The 20,056-nt window shown below is 43.5% G+C and overlaps 1 protein-coding gene across 5 annotated transcripts in view; it reads left to right on the top strand.

Annotated features, from left to right (window-relative positions):
• The window catches only part of Fhod3 (formin homology 2 domain containing 3), a 410,013-nt gene that overhangs the window by 178,897 nt on the left and 211,060 nt on the right, over positions 1-20,056 (top strand). For all 5 annotated transcript variants that reach the window (XM_055625623.1, XM_055625622.1, XM_055625621.1 and 2 more), the window contains exon 5: positions 6,144-6,249. In XM_055625623.1, the coding sequence (XP_055481598.1) occupies positions 6,144-6,249 (106 nt within the window). The remainder of the gene's footprint in view (positions 1-6,143; positions 6,250-20,056) is intronic.

Here is a 20,056-nt window from a genome sequence, read left to right as displayed (position 1 = left end):
AGACCCTGCCACAGCATCTACAGTGGAGAGGAACTGAAGAAAGCCAGCCGACACCAATCACAGGCCTCCACATGTGCCTGCATCCTTCCTCCATGTGTCCACACACATAGAAACACATATACCCACATCACACACACACACACACACACGAAAATCAGATAAAAATTCCGAAGGAGAATATTTTATGTCAAATATTTTTTAGTATAAAAGGTAAAAACAACATAAACAAATAATAATTTATTCTATATTCCAGTATTTTTTAAAAACCCATTTGGTTGTAATTAATGTTTGCTCCCAAGTCACTACCTGCTTCCCACACCCAGCTCTCCTCTCTACCAATAGCTGCATTTCGTGTTCTTGTACACATTCACGTTCCCATCCTAGTGGCAGAGAGCCACAATATGTGACAATCTTTGGCATTAGCTTCATGCATAAGTTATCATGTCCTGCTTTGGCTCGTTCAAGGAGAGTGCATGGGTAGAGGTGTAGCTGTATCATGCATGCATCGAGCACGGGTGTTCTGCTCATTCTCCTCTGGGTGGATGGTTCGCTTAGTTCCAGGTCTTGGTATTGTAAAGCCTGCTACTGTGCGTGTGTATGGACATGCAGGCCCCTCACCACCAGTTTCCTCCTAACGCTCAATACACACCAATCCTTCCTCTCATCCTATACTGAGAGAATTCCAAGCTTAGTAAATGGTTAGGCCAGGCTCCAGATACTCATGAGTCAGAGTGGGGAGAAGAAAGCTGTGGGTTTGTGAAGGTGACCTTTACTTGGAGTATAGCTATCTAGGCTCACTACTTTTCCCATTATAATTTTACACTCATGTATACATTCTATTGTCCTTCAATTCCTGTTTTATTCATGTCTTTAAAAGATTTTCTTTGTTGATGGTATTTTTAGCCTGAGTGAGTTTCTCTCCGTTGAGACAGACTAGGCAAAAAAGTGGGGGAAAAAAAATCTAACCCACTCACACATTCTTATCTTCTTTTTTTTTTTAATTTCTTTATTCACTTTTCATCCTCTCCTTCTAGTCCCACCCTTCTACCCTCTTTCTTCTTTCCCCTTTCTCTCCTTCTCTTCAGAAATGGGACACACCCCCTTTCAACCCACCCTGGTACATCAAGTGACATCAGGACTAAGCACATCCTCTTCCACCAAGGCCAGACAAGGCAACCCAGCTGGGGTAAAGTGATCCAAAAGCAGGCAGCAGAGTCCATGTCAGAACCAGCCCCTACTCCACTTGCTAGGGGACCCACATGAAGACCAAGTTACAAATGTGTAGGGGACCTAGATCCAGTCCATGCATGCACTTCAGTTGGTGGCTAAGTCTCTATGAGCCCCCATGGGCCTAGGTTAGTTGACTTTGTTGGTTTTCTTGTAAAGTTCTCCACCTTTATTCCCCTTTTCACCCACCTCTCCCTGTTAAGAGGGGCTAGGCAAAAAGGTGGGCCAAAAAAAAAAAATCTAACCCAGCCACACATTCTTACCTTCTTTAAACTTGTTCAGTCATGCTGTCACTTCTTTCCAGGATGGGACCCCTTTCCCAGTGGAAATTTCTAAAGATATGTCCTCTTTTCTCCCACACCCTGAGTCCGTTGCTGGGAGCATGGTTTCTCTGTCATGTCATAATAAACTTGTATCTTCTTATCACATGGAAAGCAGGGAGCTATCTATGAGATAACACTAAAATTTTCTTCCCCAAAGCTCTCAGAAGCAAACTGAAGTGTTGCCAACTGTTGTCCAGAGATGGAACAATACATATCAGTCAAAACGATAATTGCTGTGGATTTGGATAGGCAGAGAAACTGCACTGATGGACACATTCACCAGGACACTAAAACTAACAATGATAGACAGAAAGAGTAGGAAGTGGGTGCTAGTGGACTATGTACTGGGAAAGCGTAAGCATTCAGAATCTCACATTTTCTTGCCTTTTCCTATTGAACTTTAAGAATGTCTCCTTTAAAAAAACTAAAGCCTTTGTAGGTAATAAAGAACAATAGAAAGCCACTGTTTGTGGCTCCTAATGAATCCATTAATAGATTAATAATACAACAAAAATTGCTAGCACGACAGAAACAAGGTGCCACCAGATACTAGGTACCTCCTGATGGAAGTATAAAGTATGATGTGGTCAAGACAACAGATCAGCCCTGGGTTCAGACATGAATCCAACTACAAATACTTGAAGACAGAGGCACATGTTAAACATCTGCTCAGGAAAATGATCTGCCAAACTGTGGGCTGCTCTAAAGGATGAATGACTTTCTTCAACATGGAAGCTAATGAGGGTAGGCTTGTTATCTTCCATTAAATAGATGTTTCTGAGTTTTAGACTCGTAAAAATTAATTACCATACATGGACCTTGTCATGGTTTGAGCTCTGTGGCTGTAATAAAACACTGACCAAGAGCAACTTAGGCAAGGAAAGTGTTTATTTCAGCTTACACTTCCAGGTCATAGTCTACTGTTGAAGGAAGCGAGGGCAGGAACTTAAGGCCTGGTAGTAGGAATCATGGAGGAACGCTGTTTACTAACTGAATCTCTGGCTCGTGTTCATCCAGCTGTCTTACATAGCTGAGACAGCTGCATAAGAATGGTACTACCCACAGTGGGCTGGGCCTTTCCACAGCAGTCATCAATCCAGACCATCTTTTACAGATGTGGCCACAGGTCAATCTGATCTGGGTAATTTCTTGAAATTGACAATAACAAACCAAGACAATTTGAATAAGTAGTGATGACTGTCCAGATGTTTGATAATTTTTTTAACCTTAAACTATGTCTTATGAATATCTGTTTTTACAATGTTTCTATAGTTGGACATGTGGTCTGCAAATTGCTTCAGGTTATATAATAGGAGAAGATAGAATTATAGATAAGACAAGACCGCTGTGAGTTCATTCACACCTATGTTCATGGGATTATTTGTTTTACATACAGTGAGATTTTCCTAAGTTGAAAAGTTAGAAAGAAAACCAAATAAACTTGTGCAGACTTATTATATAGTCTTTGAACTTATATACCCTTTTGTGTGTGCCCTTTGAGTTTCCCCTGTTGATTCATGAAAGGGTTTTTGAACAGCTAGGCTAGCACTGTGTAGACAAATATGAAGGAAGGTGCTTGCTACCAGGAGTTTTGAGTCTGGTTTGAAGATCACACACAGGAACAGAAAACTACAGTCAAGAGCAGCCATGCTAGAGGTTAACTACATCTGACAGGCAGCCTGCTGGGGAAGGCTCAGGTTGGTGCCTTCCACATTTTTGGTTCCACATCTTCATCATCTCTTGAGTTTTCTAGGCAAGGAGGTTCTTTAGAAACTCTTCTTTTAAAAGCTTAAAAAATAAAGACATTGGTCATTTGGATGGAGTTAGATTTTCTTGGTTAATAGGCATTAACAATAACAACAAAAAATTTAATTAAAAAAAGAAAATAATAATTGCCTATTAAAAAATGGTAGTCAACTTAAAAAAACAAAACAAAACAATAACAACAACAACAACACCCAAGTCAAAGACAAAAAAAAAAAAAAAAAAAAAAACACAGCTGCTGGCTCAAGGGTTATTGGCACTTTCTGCGAAGCTTGAAACCCTGAATTAGATACCCCAAGCCCACATAATGGATGGAGAACCAACTTGCACAAGCTGCCACTGATCTCCACCTGCGTGCAGGGTAATGCCCTTTGACATGTGTGCATGTACATGCACACACATACACAAAGTAATTGTAAGAAAAATACTTAAAAAAATAATAATTCAATGAATAGCTCCTACAGAAAATTCTGGAGTGTGGCAGTAATCCCTTATCAGCTGGTGAGAACATTTTAATTTCATAATTGTCTAAAGCCCGTGTCTTAAGAATCATGTGTTAGTGCCTATGCATTTCAGGATATGTATTTAAAATCTAGGACTTTGCCAATTTGGAAGACTTTCTCCACATTTATTATCCTCAAGTATCTCCTTCCACGGCATCTTATCTACACGGATCCATGCATTTTTAGCGAAGGGTCTGAGTTAGTCTCATGAACACCGTCTGGCCTGTCCAGTGCTTTTTTTCCAAGAGCCTTTGCCAGACACTCAGCTTTCTGGTATATTAATATTAGTGATTAGCTTGAGTGGTTTCTTGAGAGCTTGTTCGCACTTTTTCACCATGAAGTCATGTGTGAATCTAGTTTTAGTTAAAGCAATAAACATTTGTTACATGCTTAGAAAACCCTCCTGACTAGACATGAGCTCATCTGCATGTCCAGTTTTCACACACGCTGCTGGAAAAGGGGACGAAGGGAGGGAGAAGTATTTTTTTATTTCCTTTATACCCACCAGTGTAAAGTAATTTTCCAAAGACTCACGATACTGTCCCATTTTCTCTTTCTTCCCCAGCCATGGTTATCTCAAAGCCTGAGTTCACACAGCTGTCTTTCATTATGTTCAGCCTCGCTCGCCGCTACCCCCGGGCTGGCGCTGACCCTGCCTCACAACATCACTTCCCAGAGACCTGTACTATGTCTGCCCACATTTAGCTCAAAACTCCCATCTGTATAATTGAAAAAATGTCATATAATAAAGTGGTTGATTGCATGTCGAGACGGGAGAATTGTTCCAGGTCATCTATTTTCTTTTTTAGTGATAAACCATGGTTGTTATTACTGTCGTGGTCCTCCATCACTCCTTTGGCTTTCTGTATTCTCATTGCTGGGGTTCGTTTGTGAAGTTTCTGCTCCGTTGTTTGTTATAACTAAGTATGGGTGTTCCTGTTGTATCCTCCCTGCATTGGAGACAAGGGGCTCTCTAATCTAGGAAATGTCCCTATCTCAGTGGAAGGAAGCAGCAATAGAAACATCTATTTAACAGGGCTCCCCAGAATTTGGTTTTATAGCAACTTCCCAGGTTGAGGGCTGGCCAGACATAGTTCAGGGTTCCGGGCCAAGTGTGTTCTATTTCTCTGTTTCCTGCCCTCTGGAGTCTTAGACTATCTGTAAAGAGAGTTGTAGGAGATAGTGTTTCTTGAGTATTGAGTAGCAGAGCCTGGGTCTCAGTTCAGCAGTTCCAATCCAGTGCTTCTACATAGAGTCCTGCTCCCTTGCCCTTTTAAAGCTCTCCAGACAGTCTTCACATGAAGGAGAGGGTGGGTCCTCTTAGAATCTCCATCTTACCTAGAAGTAAGGAGGCTTTGATACAGCCTCAGAGCTCTCTCTACTGCAGCTCCCTCTTCCTCAGCCAGAAGTATGGGGCAGTTTGCTTATGTGATGAGCTCCTGTGAGGATCTCTAAGGGGCTTTCAAGGGTCCCCTGCTGAGCCTATGTGGAGAGCTCTCGTTAAGAGCCACTAGTTTAGCAGTCCGGAGTTTCTCTCTAAGTCCTGCCTTCTACTGACCAAGGCAGCTGCTTCCAAGGATGGCCGGCTGCTATAGGAGAAGAGCTGCTTCTGTACTCTTTCCCTGAGTAACCAGCCATGCAAGGCAAGAGAAGAGCCCTCTTGGTCAACAGAGCATGGAGAAGCCTCTTGTTGAAACTGCCATCCCTAGGCTATCCCAGGAGTGCGCTTTTCTTGACGGGTTGCATGGGCACTGGATGCTCCTGTAGTGAGAAGCTGCACACGAAGTTTCACACGGCCAGCATGTTGGGTCCTGTGGGGGGTCTGGGGCCTGGAGAGCTTGAAGAAGGAAAAGCAGAACAGTGTAAATCTTCCAGACAGGCGAGTGATTTGTTTGCTTCATCTTTGTTAGATTGCCCAGAAAACGATAATTGGTCTTTAGCAAATGTCTTTAGTGAAGACTTGTAAAATTCCTTACCCAAGAGTTTGATTCCCATTCATGTGCACTTCTCTCTCTCTCAAAAAAAAAAAAAAAACCCTCAAAAATAAATTTCAAAACAAAACAGAAAACCAGAGGTGAAGAGGCTCTAGGAGGAGTTAGGGGATGGGGGAAAACATGATCAAAATGTATTGTCTGAAAAGAAATTAAATTAAAAAAATGTTTAATGTTAAGACACTTCATTTGAATGGAGCAGAGTCTCCCCGGGGTCATTTTACCTTAAAGTTTCCTGAAGAGTATGAATAATGTAGCATGGATAGAAGGTAGACAGGGACCTATGTGAACACTTAAAAGAAATGTCACTTCATTTCTATCTTTTCTTCTGCCAGGATGACAAGGACTTGGTGCACGAATTTGTCATGGCTGAAGGCCTGACGTGTTTGATCAAGGTGGGAGCTGAGGCGGATCAGAACTATCAGAACTACATCCTGAGGGGTGAGTCATGGGAGCCCCTTTGTGCAGAGGCCAGGTTCTTCCTCAGGAGCTCACTTGCCAGGAACTTTGCAAGAAATCTGGGACAATGGAGCAAAGACCCCTTGTGGTAACTCATGGCATTTCCATCAGTGCACCAGCTCTTAGTCAGCTGGGGTCAGAGCTGCCTTGGTTTCTTCTAGGTTGCTAAGAACAAAGAACAGGTGACTCACTTTTTTTTTTTTAACCCCCTTGATTTGGTAAGGAGAGGCACACTCTAAATGGGCTTCGGTAGACTTTTCATTTTAACTCAAAGCCACCCAGAACTAAAATCTGATTCATTTCTAGGAGGAAAAAAAAATTCTTTTAAAACTTGAGTCATCCTTGGTGGGGCTCTCGTCAAACTGCATATTGCTGGCCATGGCTTCCTGTTTTAGATTTGTAGGTCTCAGGTGGGCCTGGGAACTTGCATTGTAAGGAGTGATTCCAGTTGCTGCCTTGTAATTTAATGTGCAAATTAATGCAAGGGCAGCTTTGAAACAGACTCCTGTTGCCATTCAGAGTCAATGGTCTTTTTCAATGGTGGTGATTTAGGTGCCTCTGCAAAATAAATTTCTCCTATAAAAAACAAAACAAAACAAACCCTAAAACCTGTGCTCAGGTCAGGCAGAAACAATTGTTTTGAACTACGAAAGGAGACATTTCATATAAGTCAGTGCTATCCCCATGTTATAGTTGAAAATAACGGAGACTCAGAGAAGTCAGTGCTTGTGCCTAAAGATGTCACTTTCCCTGGGTTTTGGCCAAGCAGAGACTCTGTGCTGGCCCAGGTCAGGAAGGTTCCTGGTTCTCCGCTCTCTTCAGTGTGAATCACTGTGACCCCACAAACTGCATATTGACACTCATTTAAAAAATAAAAGTAGAATACTCCACAGACAACGTCTAGTTTTCCCTTGGGTGAAGGGGAAGTGCACGAGATGTGTGATTTAGTATTGGATGCCCATGGTTAGACTTCACTGAGGCAGCAACGGGCCACTTGCTCTGGGAACGCTTCCTTATGTCCTGTGTTGTCATCTAGCTCCTGCTAAGCTTTCCTTCTCCGCCTGGTGCTAATGAAAACCCACACAACAGAAGGCAAACTCCCTGGGAAAACTCCCTGGGATCCCTGAGCACCTTTTCAAGTTGGTGTTTATTGTTTGGGTTTGCCTTGAGAAATGCTGTGTGTGTAGGAGAGGGCACCTTCCTTGCCACCTCTCATTGCTCTGTGGTGCATCGATGCCTGTCTGTGAGGTGACAGGTTGGCTTCTTCTGTTACCTTCCCATCTTTTCTCAGGCTTGTTGCATATTTGAACCAGTTTTCAGGAAGGACACTTGACTGTTAAGATGCATGATTTCTGTCCTTCATATAATTCAACCATTAACATGTATGATTCTCACATGTACACATCTGTCTCCATATGCATCCAACTCTGGGCAAGGAACATGGCCTTCAGCTGTAGTTAGGTCAATCTATCAGAAAAGATAAGAATTTTATCAGACCTCTCAATTATAAATGGATCACATGATCACCTATAGCTGCAAGGGAGGCAGAGAAAGTGGGTGACTAGCTTCTTGGATTTAACAGAGGAGGACCTTGATAGAAAATCTGACTTTGCGCCTAGAGGGTGTTAGGTATGGCCACATTAAGGGATTTAGGAAGAGAAAACTTGGTATGACTAGGAAGAGCCCTACCCCCAGGAAGCAGCTGTGAACTGCCACCTGACAGTTAACCTTGATGTTACCCAGAGAATCTCTGTGCGTAGTACAAGTGGAACTCAGTAGCTGCACAAGACCCAAGTGTGGAGTGTTGTGAATTCTGCCCTCCAGCAACTGTACATGGTGTGGACATCATGAGCTCTATTTGGACACTCTGCCTTACTGAGTGTCTATCCTGAAGAAGCTTGAGATGGCTTGTTAACTTGCAGTGTTCTGATGTGGAACAGGGAGATCTAAGAGCACTTTCTGTGAGAACGCCCACTCATGACCCAGAGAGATTCTGGAAAGCACGTTGCTACTCTCACTCTTGCTCTGAGAAAATGCCAACAGTTAAGACCCTCTTAGAAGGCACCAGCGCTTGGAAGATGCGAGGAGGGGTAGTGCTTCGTCCCCACCACCAGGGTCTGACCTTCCCGTTTTACAACAGTGCCCATTTATTGGAGACTAGAAGGCTTGCCATGCATTCTCTGGAAAGTGAGTGGTCACTCACACCACTCAAGCACTCAAGTCACTTCCCAGCACCCTGCTTTTCATGGAAAGGCTATCTTTTGTCTGTCCTGTGTTCACCACGACATGAGATTTGCGGCAATGAGGGCACGGTGCTCACTGAACAGCGCACTGTGATGTATCTGTGCCAAGAAAAGTACCTTCTAGGAGCATATAAATGACATATTTCTTGGGGTGTGGCTTTTTTTGTTTTTATACAAGGAAATTTTCCCTAACCTACATGTTGAGTCATTTCTCTGTGTCTTCAACAAAGTTGTGAACACCTTTTGTGTGTGTCTGTGTGTGTGAGTGTGTGTGTGAGTGTGTGTGTGTGTGTGTGTGTGTGTGTGTGTGTTACAGTCCGTTGCCAGCAGTCACCAGACATTCACAGTCAAGAATAACCTTCGAATTGCTTCTATTTGCCCAGCCATGGTTGGACCATATTACGTGGGAATGGGAATGGAGGAGGGGCAGATGGCAATCAAGAGAAAGAGGCCTGCAAAAGTTTTATAGTTATGTGATTGCTTTTTGTTGAGAGCACAGCAAGACACATGGGACCACTCAGAGCACTCCAGAGGGCCTGTCCAGCAGCAGCAGGAGTGGGGACTGTGGTCAAGACCTTCATGGTAGTTTCTGAGGGGAGGAGCAGATGAAATAAAAGAAGCAGGCCTGTAGGCATGAAGGTTAATGTTCACTGAGGACATGAATGGATTTAGAATCACATAGCAGACATGCCTTGGGGATTAACCTGAGGAGAGAAAACCAACTCTGAATGTGGGTGGTACTGCCCCATGAGGTGTGGGTTCTGGATGAAATAAAAAGAAGGAAGCAGGATAGCTGGCCATCAGCATTTCTTTCTGCTTATTGACTGGGTGCAATGTGTCCAGGCGCCTCACATTCTTGCTGTCATCCCCAGAGACGTGCTTGTCATCACTGTCCCTGCTACAGTGGACTGTGCTCTCAACCCATGAGCCACAATAAACCCTTCTTTCCTAAGCTGCTTTTGTCAGGTGTTTCATTGCAGCAATGAGAACAATAACCAACAGGACAGGTCTGGCTTTGTATAGTTACATCAGCAGGCTTTGAGGCCCATCGTTGTCTCTGGAGTGATCAGGGCTTATGCATGGTGACTTCAGCTGTGGGACACTGGTACAGGAGTGGTTCAAGGTGGTGGGCTACTCAGGAAGGGAAACTGACTGGCTTCAAAACTGGGCCAAGGAGCACTTAGGAAAGAACACTGCTGTCAGTAAGGCGGCTCCGGATTAGCCGCTGCCCTGTGAGGTTACCTCTAGGGTCACTCAAGAGCTTGGCTTCATGTGACCACATGTGGCTCCCCCAGGCCTGAAGGAGCAGCATGGGGAGAAGCCAGCACTTGTCTGTATCTTCTTTTAGAACACTCTAATTATCTGTGAAGAAATTTGATGTGATAATTTCCTACTCAGCCCTGTTAGCCTATGGTGGTGGTGGTGGTGTGTACGTGTGTGTTAAGCTTTATTTTATGTGTTTTGCCTGCATGTATGTCTGTGTGCCACATAGACATACATGTACCTGGTGCCCTTACAAGCCAGAAGAAGGTATTGAATCTCCTGAAACTGGAGCTATAGATGATTGTGAATCACCATGTAAGTGCTGGGAATCGATCCTGGTTCCTCTGGAAGAGCAGCCAGTGTCCTTAACCATTAAGCCATCTCTCTGGCCCCGTGTTTGAGTTTGTTTGCTGGTTGGTTTTTTGATATAGTGGCCCAGGCATTGGTTACGTTACACTGAGTGTCTATTGCCTGAAAGGTAAAGACAGGTTTGGGTTCCAGGGCAGCCAAACACTTTCCACAAATGTGAGCAAGCTCCAGGGAAAAGGTCTTAGCTGTGCAACATGGAGAAATAATATTTATCTGAGTTATTATTCTTGGATGGTTATAGCTAATGATCTACAGTTTTTCGGAATATCCAGTATTTAATATAAATGTACCGTGGAATTTTATACCTCACAATTATGCTTATGGAAGGAGGACCTAGAGTGGTATATTCCTGGGAACTTAAACTTTCCACAAACATTACCAAGCCTTTGCTTTGGGCCACGTGCCACATTAGGCCCGGAGGCTGAGATGATGAAACCATGATTGAACCCTGCCCTACAGCAGATGCCCAACACATTTTAGATACTGTATTCCATGTTTAAAAATTGCACAGACAAAGAGAAAGATGTGTGAAAGCCATAAGGCCAGTGTATATTGTGGCAGAACCCCAAGAGAAGCGTTTTTTTAAAGATACTTCTTTTTTCTATTCTTTTTTTTTATTTTTTATTTATTCATTTATTTATTTTTTTGTTGAGGCAGGGTCTCACTATGTGGCTCTGGCTGGCCCAGAACTTACTGTTTACATCAGACTGACCTCACACTCACAGAGCTCCACCTGGCTTTGTTTTGTGAGTGCTGGGATCAAAGGCATGCAATACCACACCTGGCTCATGTGAAGAAATTTGATTTGATCATCTTGCTGAAAGCAAATCTTAGTCACAAACACCATAGTTACTATCATAGCTATGTTAAAAAAAAAAACACTCATGTAGCTTAGTTCTTTAATTATACAAGACAAATACAAATGTTTTTACCCCCACAGCATTTTTTTTCATTTTTTTTCTTATTTTATTTTTTTCTTATCAGTTACATTTTATTAACTATGTATCCCAGCCATGTCCTGATCCCTCATTCCCTCCCAGTCCCTCCCTCCCTCCCTCCTCTCTACCATGCCCCTTGCCAAGTCCACTGATAGGGGGGACCTCCTCCCCATTCATCTGATCCTGTTTTATCAGGTATCCTCAGGACTGGCTGCAAAGCTCTCCTCTGTGGCCTAACAGGACTGCTCCTCCCTTGGGGGGTGGGGAGGCCAAAGAGCCAGCCATTGAGTTCCTGTTAGAAATAGTCCTTTTTCCCCTCACTATGGGAAACCAATTGGTTACTGAGCTACCACAGGCTACATCTGAGCAGAGGTTCTAGGTTACATTCATACATGGTCCTTGGTTGCATGTCAGTCTCAGAAAAGACCCTGTGCCCAGATATCTTTGGTCCTTGTGGAGCTCCTATCCTTTCCTCATCAGTCTAACTCCCCTTCTTTCTTATGATTCCCTGCACCCTGCCAAAGGTTTGGTCACGAGTCTTTGCTTTGAAAACACCGCTAGTTAGAGTCTTTCCAATGCGCTCAGTAGACTCCTGTCAATGTTCAATGTGTATCCCATCTGTCTTTCAAAACGAGGATTGATAATCTTACCCCATGTCCGCTCTCTTGATTATCTTTTTTAGGTGTATAAATTTCATTATGTTTATTATATCTTATAGATCTATATAAGTGAGTATATACCGTGTTTGTCTTTCTCCTTCTGGGATATTTCACTCAAGATGATCTTTTCTAGATCCCACCATTTGCCTGCAAATTTCATGATTTCCTCCTTTTTGATTGCTGAGTAGTATTCCATTGTGTAAAAATACCACAATTTCTGTACCCATTCCTCCGTTGATGGACATCTGGGTTGTTTCCAGGTTCTGGCTATTACAAATAAAGCTGCTATAAACATGGTTGAGCAAATATCCCTTTTGTGTACTTGAGCAAACTTTGGGTATATACCCCACAGCATTTTTATAAATGTTATAAATACTGTCAAGATTTCAAAATGCAGAGACTTGAAATTTAAATGTCAGAATTCAATGATTGAATTTTTTAAATGTGGTTTATATACATGACGGAGTTTGATTCATCCATAAAGAAAAACAAAATGGTTTCATTTGTAATAGAACTGATGGAATTGAAGATTGTTCTGTTATGTGTGATAAGACAGCCAAATGCCATGTACTTTTCGTCACATACAGAATCTATATGTATATCTAGATCACCTATGTCTATACTTATGTGTGTGTAAATACATGTGTACACATGTATTTGCATGGAATGGAAGGGAGACTGTTGGAGAAGAGTTCTAAGAGGAAGGAAGAGAAAGAAATTGAAAAGCAACGTGTTGCATGCTTTCTTTCTCAAATAGAATGTAGATGTAACTCTGTGTGAAAGCACAGTGGGGGCTGTTTGGCCTGTGGGAGGAAACTGGTTTGGGGGTGATGGGTAGAGTATTTCAGGGAGGGAGAAGAGTTGAGGAAAGACTGTAGGGGTGGTAAGTACGAGAGAAGTACGGTGCTATGAAAATATCATGATGAAACCCATTATTTTGTGTTAAAATGTTAATTTAAAGGAAAAAAGAGTTCATGCTTGCTTAAAACAAACAACAAACAAAAACAGGAGCTAGCCTTAACTAGATTCCATTACAGGAAAAAGAAAATCCTAAGTGTCATACCCATGAGGGGGTTCTGGGAGAGTTGGGGGGTAGCCAGGTGGTGTTTGTCAGCACCTACTGTGGCAGAAGCAGGAAACCTGAGCATAGAGAGATGATGGATGATGGATGTCATGGCCACATGGAGAGGCTTTGGTATCTAGCCCAGAAAAATACCCAAGTTTCTATTCTATTCTAAGTCTATTTTAGTGTTTCGGATCAGAGGAGGCAAACGGGAAGTGGGGTCTCGATGTCAGAGGGGTGGGCAGAGGGGTCACCAAAATGGCCGTAAGGTGAGGAAATGGGAGCAGAGGAGCATTGCTGCTTGGTTTCTGAGCCAAGCTGAGGCCTCGGTTTCTGATTTTTCTGTTGACCATTGAGCCCCACTCCTCCTCTTTCTTTTATTCTCCTCCTGATCACTCTGCTGGACAGTCACTACTTTTGCTGAGTAGGATTTCTGTGCTGGGTCTGGACTTCAGAGACATCTTGGTGGCGGCATCCTTGACCTGATATGGATGACATCACTGTGCTCTGTGTCCTGTGGTGCCACCAGCCCCATGTGACCTGAGGCCAGTGTCTAGGATACACCTGCTTGTTTGATGTCACTATTCTTACTGAGTGTGTGTGGTGGTGGTGGACTCTTCTCAATAAGGAATCATGCCAGCTGGCCCAAATTGACAGCCTGTGGAGCCAAGTAGGGCCTGCGGCTCATTACTACTTTACCTAATATGTGTAAACTTAAAAAAATTAATTGTGAACACTGATAAATTGTTACAAGACGCTGAGTTCAAGCACTAGGTCCTCAATGCTTCGAGGCCACAGTTACAGGAGGAAGCAGCCCCTCCCTGTACCCTAGGCATGTGGCTCTGGCATCTATACGATCTGCCACTCATAACGTGTTTTCCTGGAGCTAGTCCACTTTATTTTGCTGCTGTTTTGCCTCTACGTACTTACATTTGAGACCTCTGACTGATGACATCATCAAATAGAATAAAATAGAAGAGACCAGCTTTGGTCCAGAAGTTGTGATGTCATCACTACTTCTTGCACTGGATTCTCAAGTCCAAGCTGCAAGCTTTTTTTCTTTTCCTAAATTTTTTTTTCTCTAGCAATTTTCAAACTGTTCAAATCTCAGCACTCTAGTGTGCCTCTTTTCCACCAAGGCAAGCCATGAATCTGTAAGAGCAGAAAGCTGTCATCCAAAACCAACAGTAACTTCCAGTCAGAACAGTGCAGCTTGGGAGACAGGAAGTGAGCAAGGAGAGCCACCGAGAAGGACTGCGGTGTATCAAAGGGTTCTGGTTGGAAACTGGCTACACTGGCTGAACCTGAGTTGGATAACAGGCTTTCATCTCAGTTCTAAATCTTATGCCTCACATGCAAGTCCACCTTGTTGACCAAGTTCCATCTAAAATGAGAGTGTCAGCAGTGAGGCCCGTGGCATAAAACTGTCCCAATACAGACACATCGAAAAAGATAGCTACAAGGCTGGAGAGAGGGCTCAGACATCAGAGCACTGGCTACTTTTCCACAGGACAGGGGTTTGACTTGCAGGACCAACATGGTGGCTCACAACTGTCTATAACTCCAGTTCCAGGGGTCCAACACCCTCTTCTTGCCTCCGTAGGCACTGCACGCATATGGCACACAGACACACTTGCAGGCAAAACACCCATAACATGCAAAAAAAAAAAAAAACCTGCCTGTAAAATAATAAAAGACAGCCATTCGAATATGGAATGATGTAGACGTTTTTCTTTAAAAATGCAAGTAGCTTTTATGGCTTTTTTGTTTTGCCCATTAAATTGTGAAAATTGAATATTTTGAACAACAGCTATCATATGAAGGCCAAACAGAAGCGCTCTCCACACCCTGTGCTTTGATAAAAGTGGAGGTATCTTTATGTTCACTGTCAGCCATGCCCCTGGAAAAGTGTAGGGACACCAACAGACAGTTGTCATGGCATCGTAACATCCCTTAGATCTTAGCACAATTGTCTCTCTAAACCAGAGCTCTGTCATGTGAACAGGATAGCACCCACTGAGTTATGGCAACTACGGGGCATGTAGAAAGCTCACCTGAAGGACTTGGTGGTAGCTAGACTCTTTATTGTCACTGTACTGATCATATGTTCTGGGCTGAGATTGTAACCTGCTACACCTCAGGGTGGGTCTGAATTTAGAAACTGAGACTTTAAAGATGTATCCGAATGCAAATGAGGTTGTTAGGGTGGACACTAACCCAATGTGGCTATAATAAGAGGCACTAAGACTACAGACCTGTATGGAAGGAAGACCACCTTCTAAAAACCAAGGAGAAGAGGGCTCAGAAGAAACTGTCTCGGCTGAACCCAGATGCCTCCATCTTGGACTTTCTGTTCACAAGGCTGAGGAGATGAGGTTTTATTACCTCAACCTTCCAGCCTGTAATATTTGTATAGGAGCCTGTGCTGATATGGCAATTTTTATACAAAATTATCTGGAAGTCATTTGTGTCTTTTCCAATGCAAAAGTCTCAGAGATGGAGTTGTCAGACTAGACGGTATGCACATTTCCATATTGTTTTAGACCGAATAATTTATTTGAGGCCTAATGGTCTCATCAGTCTTTGTCATCCTGGTGATTCGGGTATAATTTTTTCTTACCAAAGAATTTTACAGTCATTAAAAAATGATTTTGAAACTTTGGTTGTCATGCATTTGAATGTGTCACTTGATTTATAAGGAATTTACATTATTACCTGAAGGTTATAAATTTTTGTCTTTGTGGACTTCTGTTTCTTGGGATTTTCCAATCACATGTTGGCCATCTAACTTTTTTGTGCTGTAGTGAGATTCCATAGCGTGAGCCTAACAGTCATTATCATTTTAATCAGAGTAGCTATGGCTACCTGCAAATGACCCTCAAGATGGGGCCTGTTTATGGTCCTTTACAGAAGAAGAAGGAGAGAAGAGTCCAGCCACTCCTTCCTATATCTGCATCCTAGCTGTGTATAATTCTGATCCTTCTGCTGCGACATGGTCTCAGGGTGTCTTAAGGTGAGGCCATACGTGGAGTGTGTAAGGGGTAAGCAAAGTGGGGGTTCCATCTATGCAGTTGTCCTGGCTAGTCTTTTCTTGTTTGTTTGTTTGTTTGTTTGTTTGTTTGTTTGTTTTTAAATCAACTTGATAAAAGCTAGAGTTATTTGGAAAGAAAAACCTCAACTGAGAAAATGCCTCCATTAGGTCGCAAGTGTTTAGGGCATCTTCTTGACTAATGATTGATGTGTGAGGGCCCAGGTCACTAGGGATGTTTGCCATCTCCTGGGCACATGGTTCTGAGTGGAATAAGAAAGCAGGCTGAGCAACCAGCAAGTAGGGCTTCTCCATGGCTTCTGTTTCAGTTCCTGACTCGACTTCTGCCCCAACTTCCCTTCCTGATGAACTTTAAGCTGCAAGATGAACTAAATAAGCCCTTTCCTTTCTGGTTTTGGTTAGTGCTTTATCACAGCAACAGAAGGCAAACTATGACAGCAACTATGGGGGTGCCATTCATACTGGTGTAAAAGTTTTTTGATGAGGTGGTTGCCTTGGGGTCATCCATGGTCTTCTAAGTAACTTCTTAACTATGCTTTGCAAGAAGCTGCTACCCTTAATGGTTCACCAAGCAGACTTGAGTGGAATTCTTGTTTGCTCTCTGGTTGATGCTGTCTTTAAGGCCAGCAAATGTTTTATTGCCTAGTGAAAATTTAGCATGTAGGTATGATGTTCTTTTCTCCCGGGCTTCAGCTTAGCACCTGCTGGAGGTGTGGCCTCCAGGGTGATTGGCTCCATGCTGAGAGGTTTGGACTAGGCAAGAGAGCCACAGTCCACTCTTTCTGTGAACACAGAGATGGGAAGTCCCATTGGTGTTCGCTGGGTATCCATGGTGACAGTGATGCTTCCTGCAAGTCTTCAGAGTGTTTGATCTGTGGCCCCTTATCTCCCTGCTGTCCTCTGTGTGGGACCTGTCCCTCCTTCAGAAACTGGCCACACTCATCTTGTGTCTTCCTTTTTCCAATCCTTTCAGGAACAGGGGCAAAATATGGATTCAAGTTAAAACAGCTCCATATCTCTCCTGATTTCTCCAGACTGAGTGACACTGTACCCTCAGCTGACTCTGCTGCCTCAATTTCTGCAGTATTCTCTTTCCAGATCAGGAAGCCAAGTGTTTCCCTGTGTCTGCGGCCTTCCCTGTTGTGTTTGGGTGGGCCTGCTGGAGCAGAGGTAGCTGTAGTATTATAGGTGTCTGGCTTCTGAGATCTTCCCACCTGTGCTGGGGCATCTGGGTGAATGTAAGAGGGGCTGGTTTGAGGCCTGCTGGGTTTTCTTTGTTTGATTTTGTTTCTTTTGGAAGTTCTGAATTACCTGAGTCAGCATAGCTTGTGGTCTGTGCTCTAACCATCTCCCACCAGAGTGGGCGAGAAAGGGCAGAGGCAGGTCCACGATGCAACAAAATGCTTTTTAATGCTCCATCTGCTCTGAGGTCGGAGAGCCTGCTGGGATACTTTGCAGGGAGAGCAAAGTATCCCTGCAAATACAACTCCCAGCTCATCAGCCCAGCATAGCATTTGCTAGCGTGTGTGCTGTTGTGCAACTGTTTCTGATGCCAGGTTGTTGCTGCCATCTTTAAGGATGATTTTGTTTTTCCCTTCTACTGTCATCCCAAGTACCCTTTATCCTATAATTATAGAATGCCTAGGTCTTAATTTAAAATTTATAAATAAAAACCACTATTGTTGGAAGCAAAGGTAGCAAACGGTAGCAGATACTTTACGTAGAAGACTCTACAGAGAAATGCACAACCGGCTATACCTGGCAACATTACCTCCAGCTTGAAGCATCATTAGGCAGATTCGTGTGGACTCGCTGACATCGGACCCTTTTTAAACTTCAGAAATGGTGAAGTCATATATTTAACTTCAGTGCCGTTATGTGTTGGTTTGAATGAGAATGCCTTCCGTAGGCTTGGGTATGTGAACACTCGATTCCCGGTTGGCAGCACTGTATGGGGAGGCGTAGGCAATGCAGCGTTGCTGGAAGAAGTAAGCCCTTGGGTGTGGGCTTTGGGATTAAATAGTTTGTCCTTACTACCGGTTAGCTCTTTCCCATTCATGCTTGCAGCTGAGCCATGATCTCTCAGCTCTCTGCTCTTCCCGCCATGCCTTCCACTAGCCACCATCCCTCTGGTCCACCGTGATGATCTCCTCCCTCTGGAACCGTGGGCCAAAATAAACTATGTCTTTCTTAAGCTGTTTTTAGGCATAATGTTTTTATCAGAGAAATAGGAAAGTAACTAAAATATGCAGTTATGGATAAATCTTAGCAGCTCTTTTCCGTGCCCGTCACATGACCTTTTTTGAGTGTGTGCTTGGGATCAATCCTAGCCTGGTACATGCCAGACCAGTGCTCAACCATTGAGTTATACCTCATCCTTCCAAGTAGGCTATTTATAGCATTCCCAATGCATTCTCTGTAGAATCATCTCTCCAGAAATTCACGTTGTCCTTCAGACAAGAATAAACACATAAAAATAAAATGAAATTCCCTGAAACCCCATGTCATCAAGCACCCAAGTGTTTTATTTGAAGAACAGCTAGTAAAGGGCTCTGCATTTATCCTTTTATCTGCTGCAAAAGGGAAGGAAGAGAAACCTAGATAATTGGCTCTTCTTATAAGTGTAGAATTATACCCAGGCAAATCTCATCATAGGACATCTTCCAGGAAAATTTCCTTTTTATTCAAACCAAAGCTGTGTCCCAGTACCCTGTCCTTTCCTCAGCCAAGGCTTTTCTTCAGGAGCTGTTGGCTCTGTGTCTCTCAAAGCACAGCCATTGCCCACTTGGCTGTTTATTACTTGATCTTGCATGGGGTCTTCTTTTTATACAGTTTTGAATTACAGATCCAGGCTTATGATTGAACAGCATGTCTGAGGCAAAATGTAATCTATTTTCTTGGCTGGGATTTGCTAGGAAGGCAGTTGGTATGTTCCACTCACCTTGGAGTTTGCAGGGCTCTTAATGGACAGGCCTGCTTCTCAGAATCACTGTTCTTAACACTGAGTCTTTCCCTGTCATAGATATCCCGTAGCTTGGGATATTTTCTGATACCTCTGACCTGTGAGCCATCCATGTTCTGGGTTTCTCTAGCCCAGAACACCACATCCAAACTTGAACCCAACATCCTCCTCCTCAGCGAGCCCTCCCCAGCATCTCTGAATGCCATCTCCTCAAAGAGCATCCTTCATCAGGTTCAAGGTAGCCATCTGAGAGCTTCCAAAACCTACTCCCCACTCCCCTGAAACGGTGCATCTCCAAATCTAGGTTTGCATGCCTTTGCTCTCTTTTTGAGTTGCTCTGTATCTTCATTCAGAGTTGTGGTTTTGATTTCAGACCAACATTAGCCCCTCCCTAACCTATTCTCCCACCTCCTGCCACTTCCTAATGGATGTCTGTGTTTTTCAGTCCTATCTATATTTTGTCCCTTTTGCACCCTGTGCCAAGGATTAACTTCCAGCCTTGTTGATCTGCTTAGCTCGGTCCTAGGGTTCCTATCTTCAATTGCTCCTCTTTTTTCTGAGGTCCCCAAAGTCCTGGGTCTTCTATGTTGGAAGAGCCCACCAGAATGATATCAAAAGTGCCTGTCTAGGCCATCATGAATGAACATCTGCTGCCCCAGAGAGGGTTCTGTTCTCTGCTTCAGCTTGTGAGCTGTTTGTTCATCTCCTTTATGGGTTTCATACGTTGGCATCTGCATTCTGCTCATCCTTCAAGGTGGGGCTCAGGCATTATAACCCCCAGAAGACTGTCTTGGACCCCAGCACTTTGGTGTTCTGCATACAACCTGATCTTGACACTTACATCACTAACAAATACTCAGAGAATGTGTGGTGGACCACAGTCTCTGGGCCGTGCCAAATGGTTAAAAGTCCTTGCTGATACGTTTGCTGAATCAGGAGTTTAGGGTGATACGTATCTTGACTTTGTGTGTCATGATTTTGCTGGATGAGATGTGTGGATGTGGGCTGTATTGTGTACTCTGTTTTATGTGAGGGACAGGAAACAGGACAGGTTCTTTGGTGACAGAATGATTACAGCAGCCTTTGTATTCCCAGCATTTTCATAAGTGTCTCACAGATGTTTGACAGGTAGTCCAGTATGGACATTGAATGAATGAGCTATGCTCAAGGTCCATCTTGGTCTGTCCAGTGTTGTAGCAGGTGTCTTGAACTAAGTATAAACCTTATACTGAGAACTTCACAC

The sequence above is a fragment of the Psammomys obesus genome, unplaced genomic scaffold, assembly GCF_907164565.1.
Source record: "Psammomys obesus unplaced genomic scaffold, mPsaObe1.curated_primary_1811, whole genome shotgun sequence".
Taxonomy (NCBI): Eukaryota; Metazoa; Chordata; class Mammalia; order Rodentia; family Muridae; genus Psammomys; species Psammomys obesus.
The sequence above is the reverse complement of the archived record's forward strand: the minus strand, read 5'-3'. Positions and strand labels throughout refer to the sequence as shown.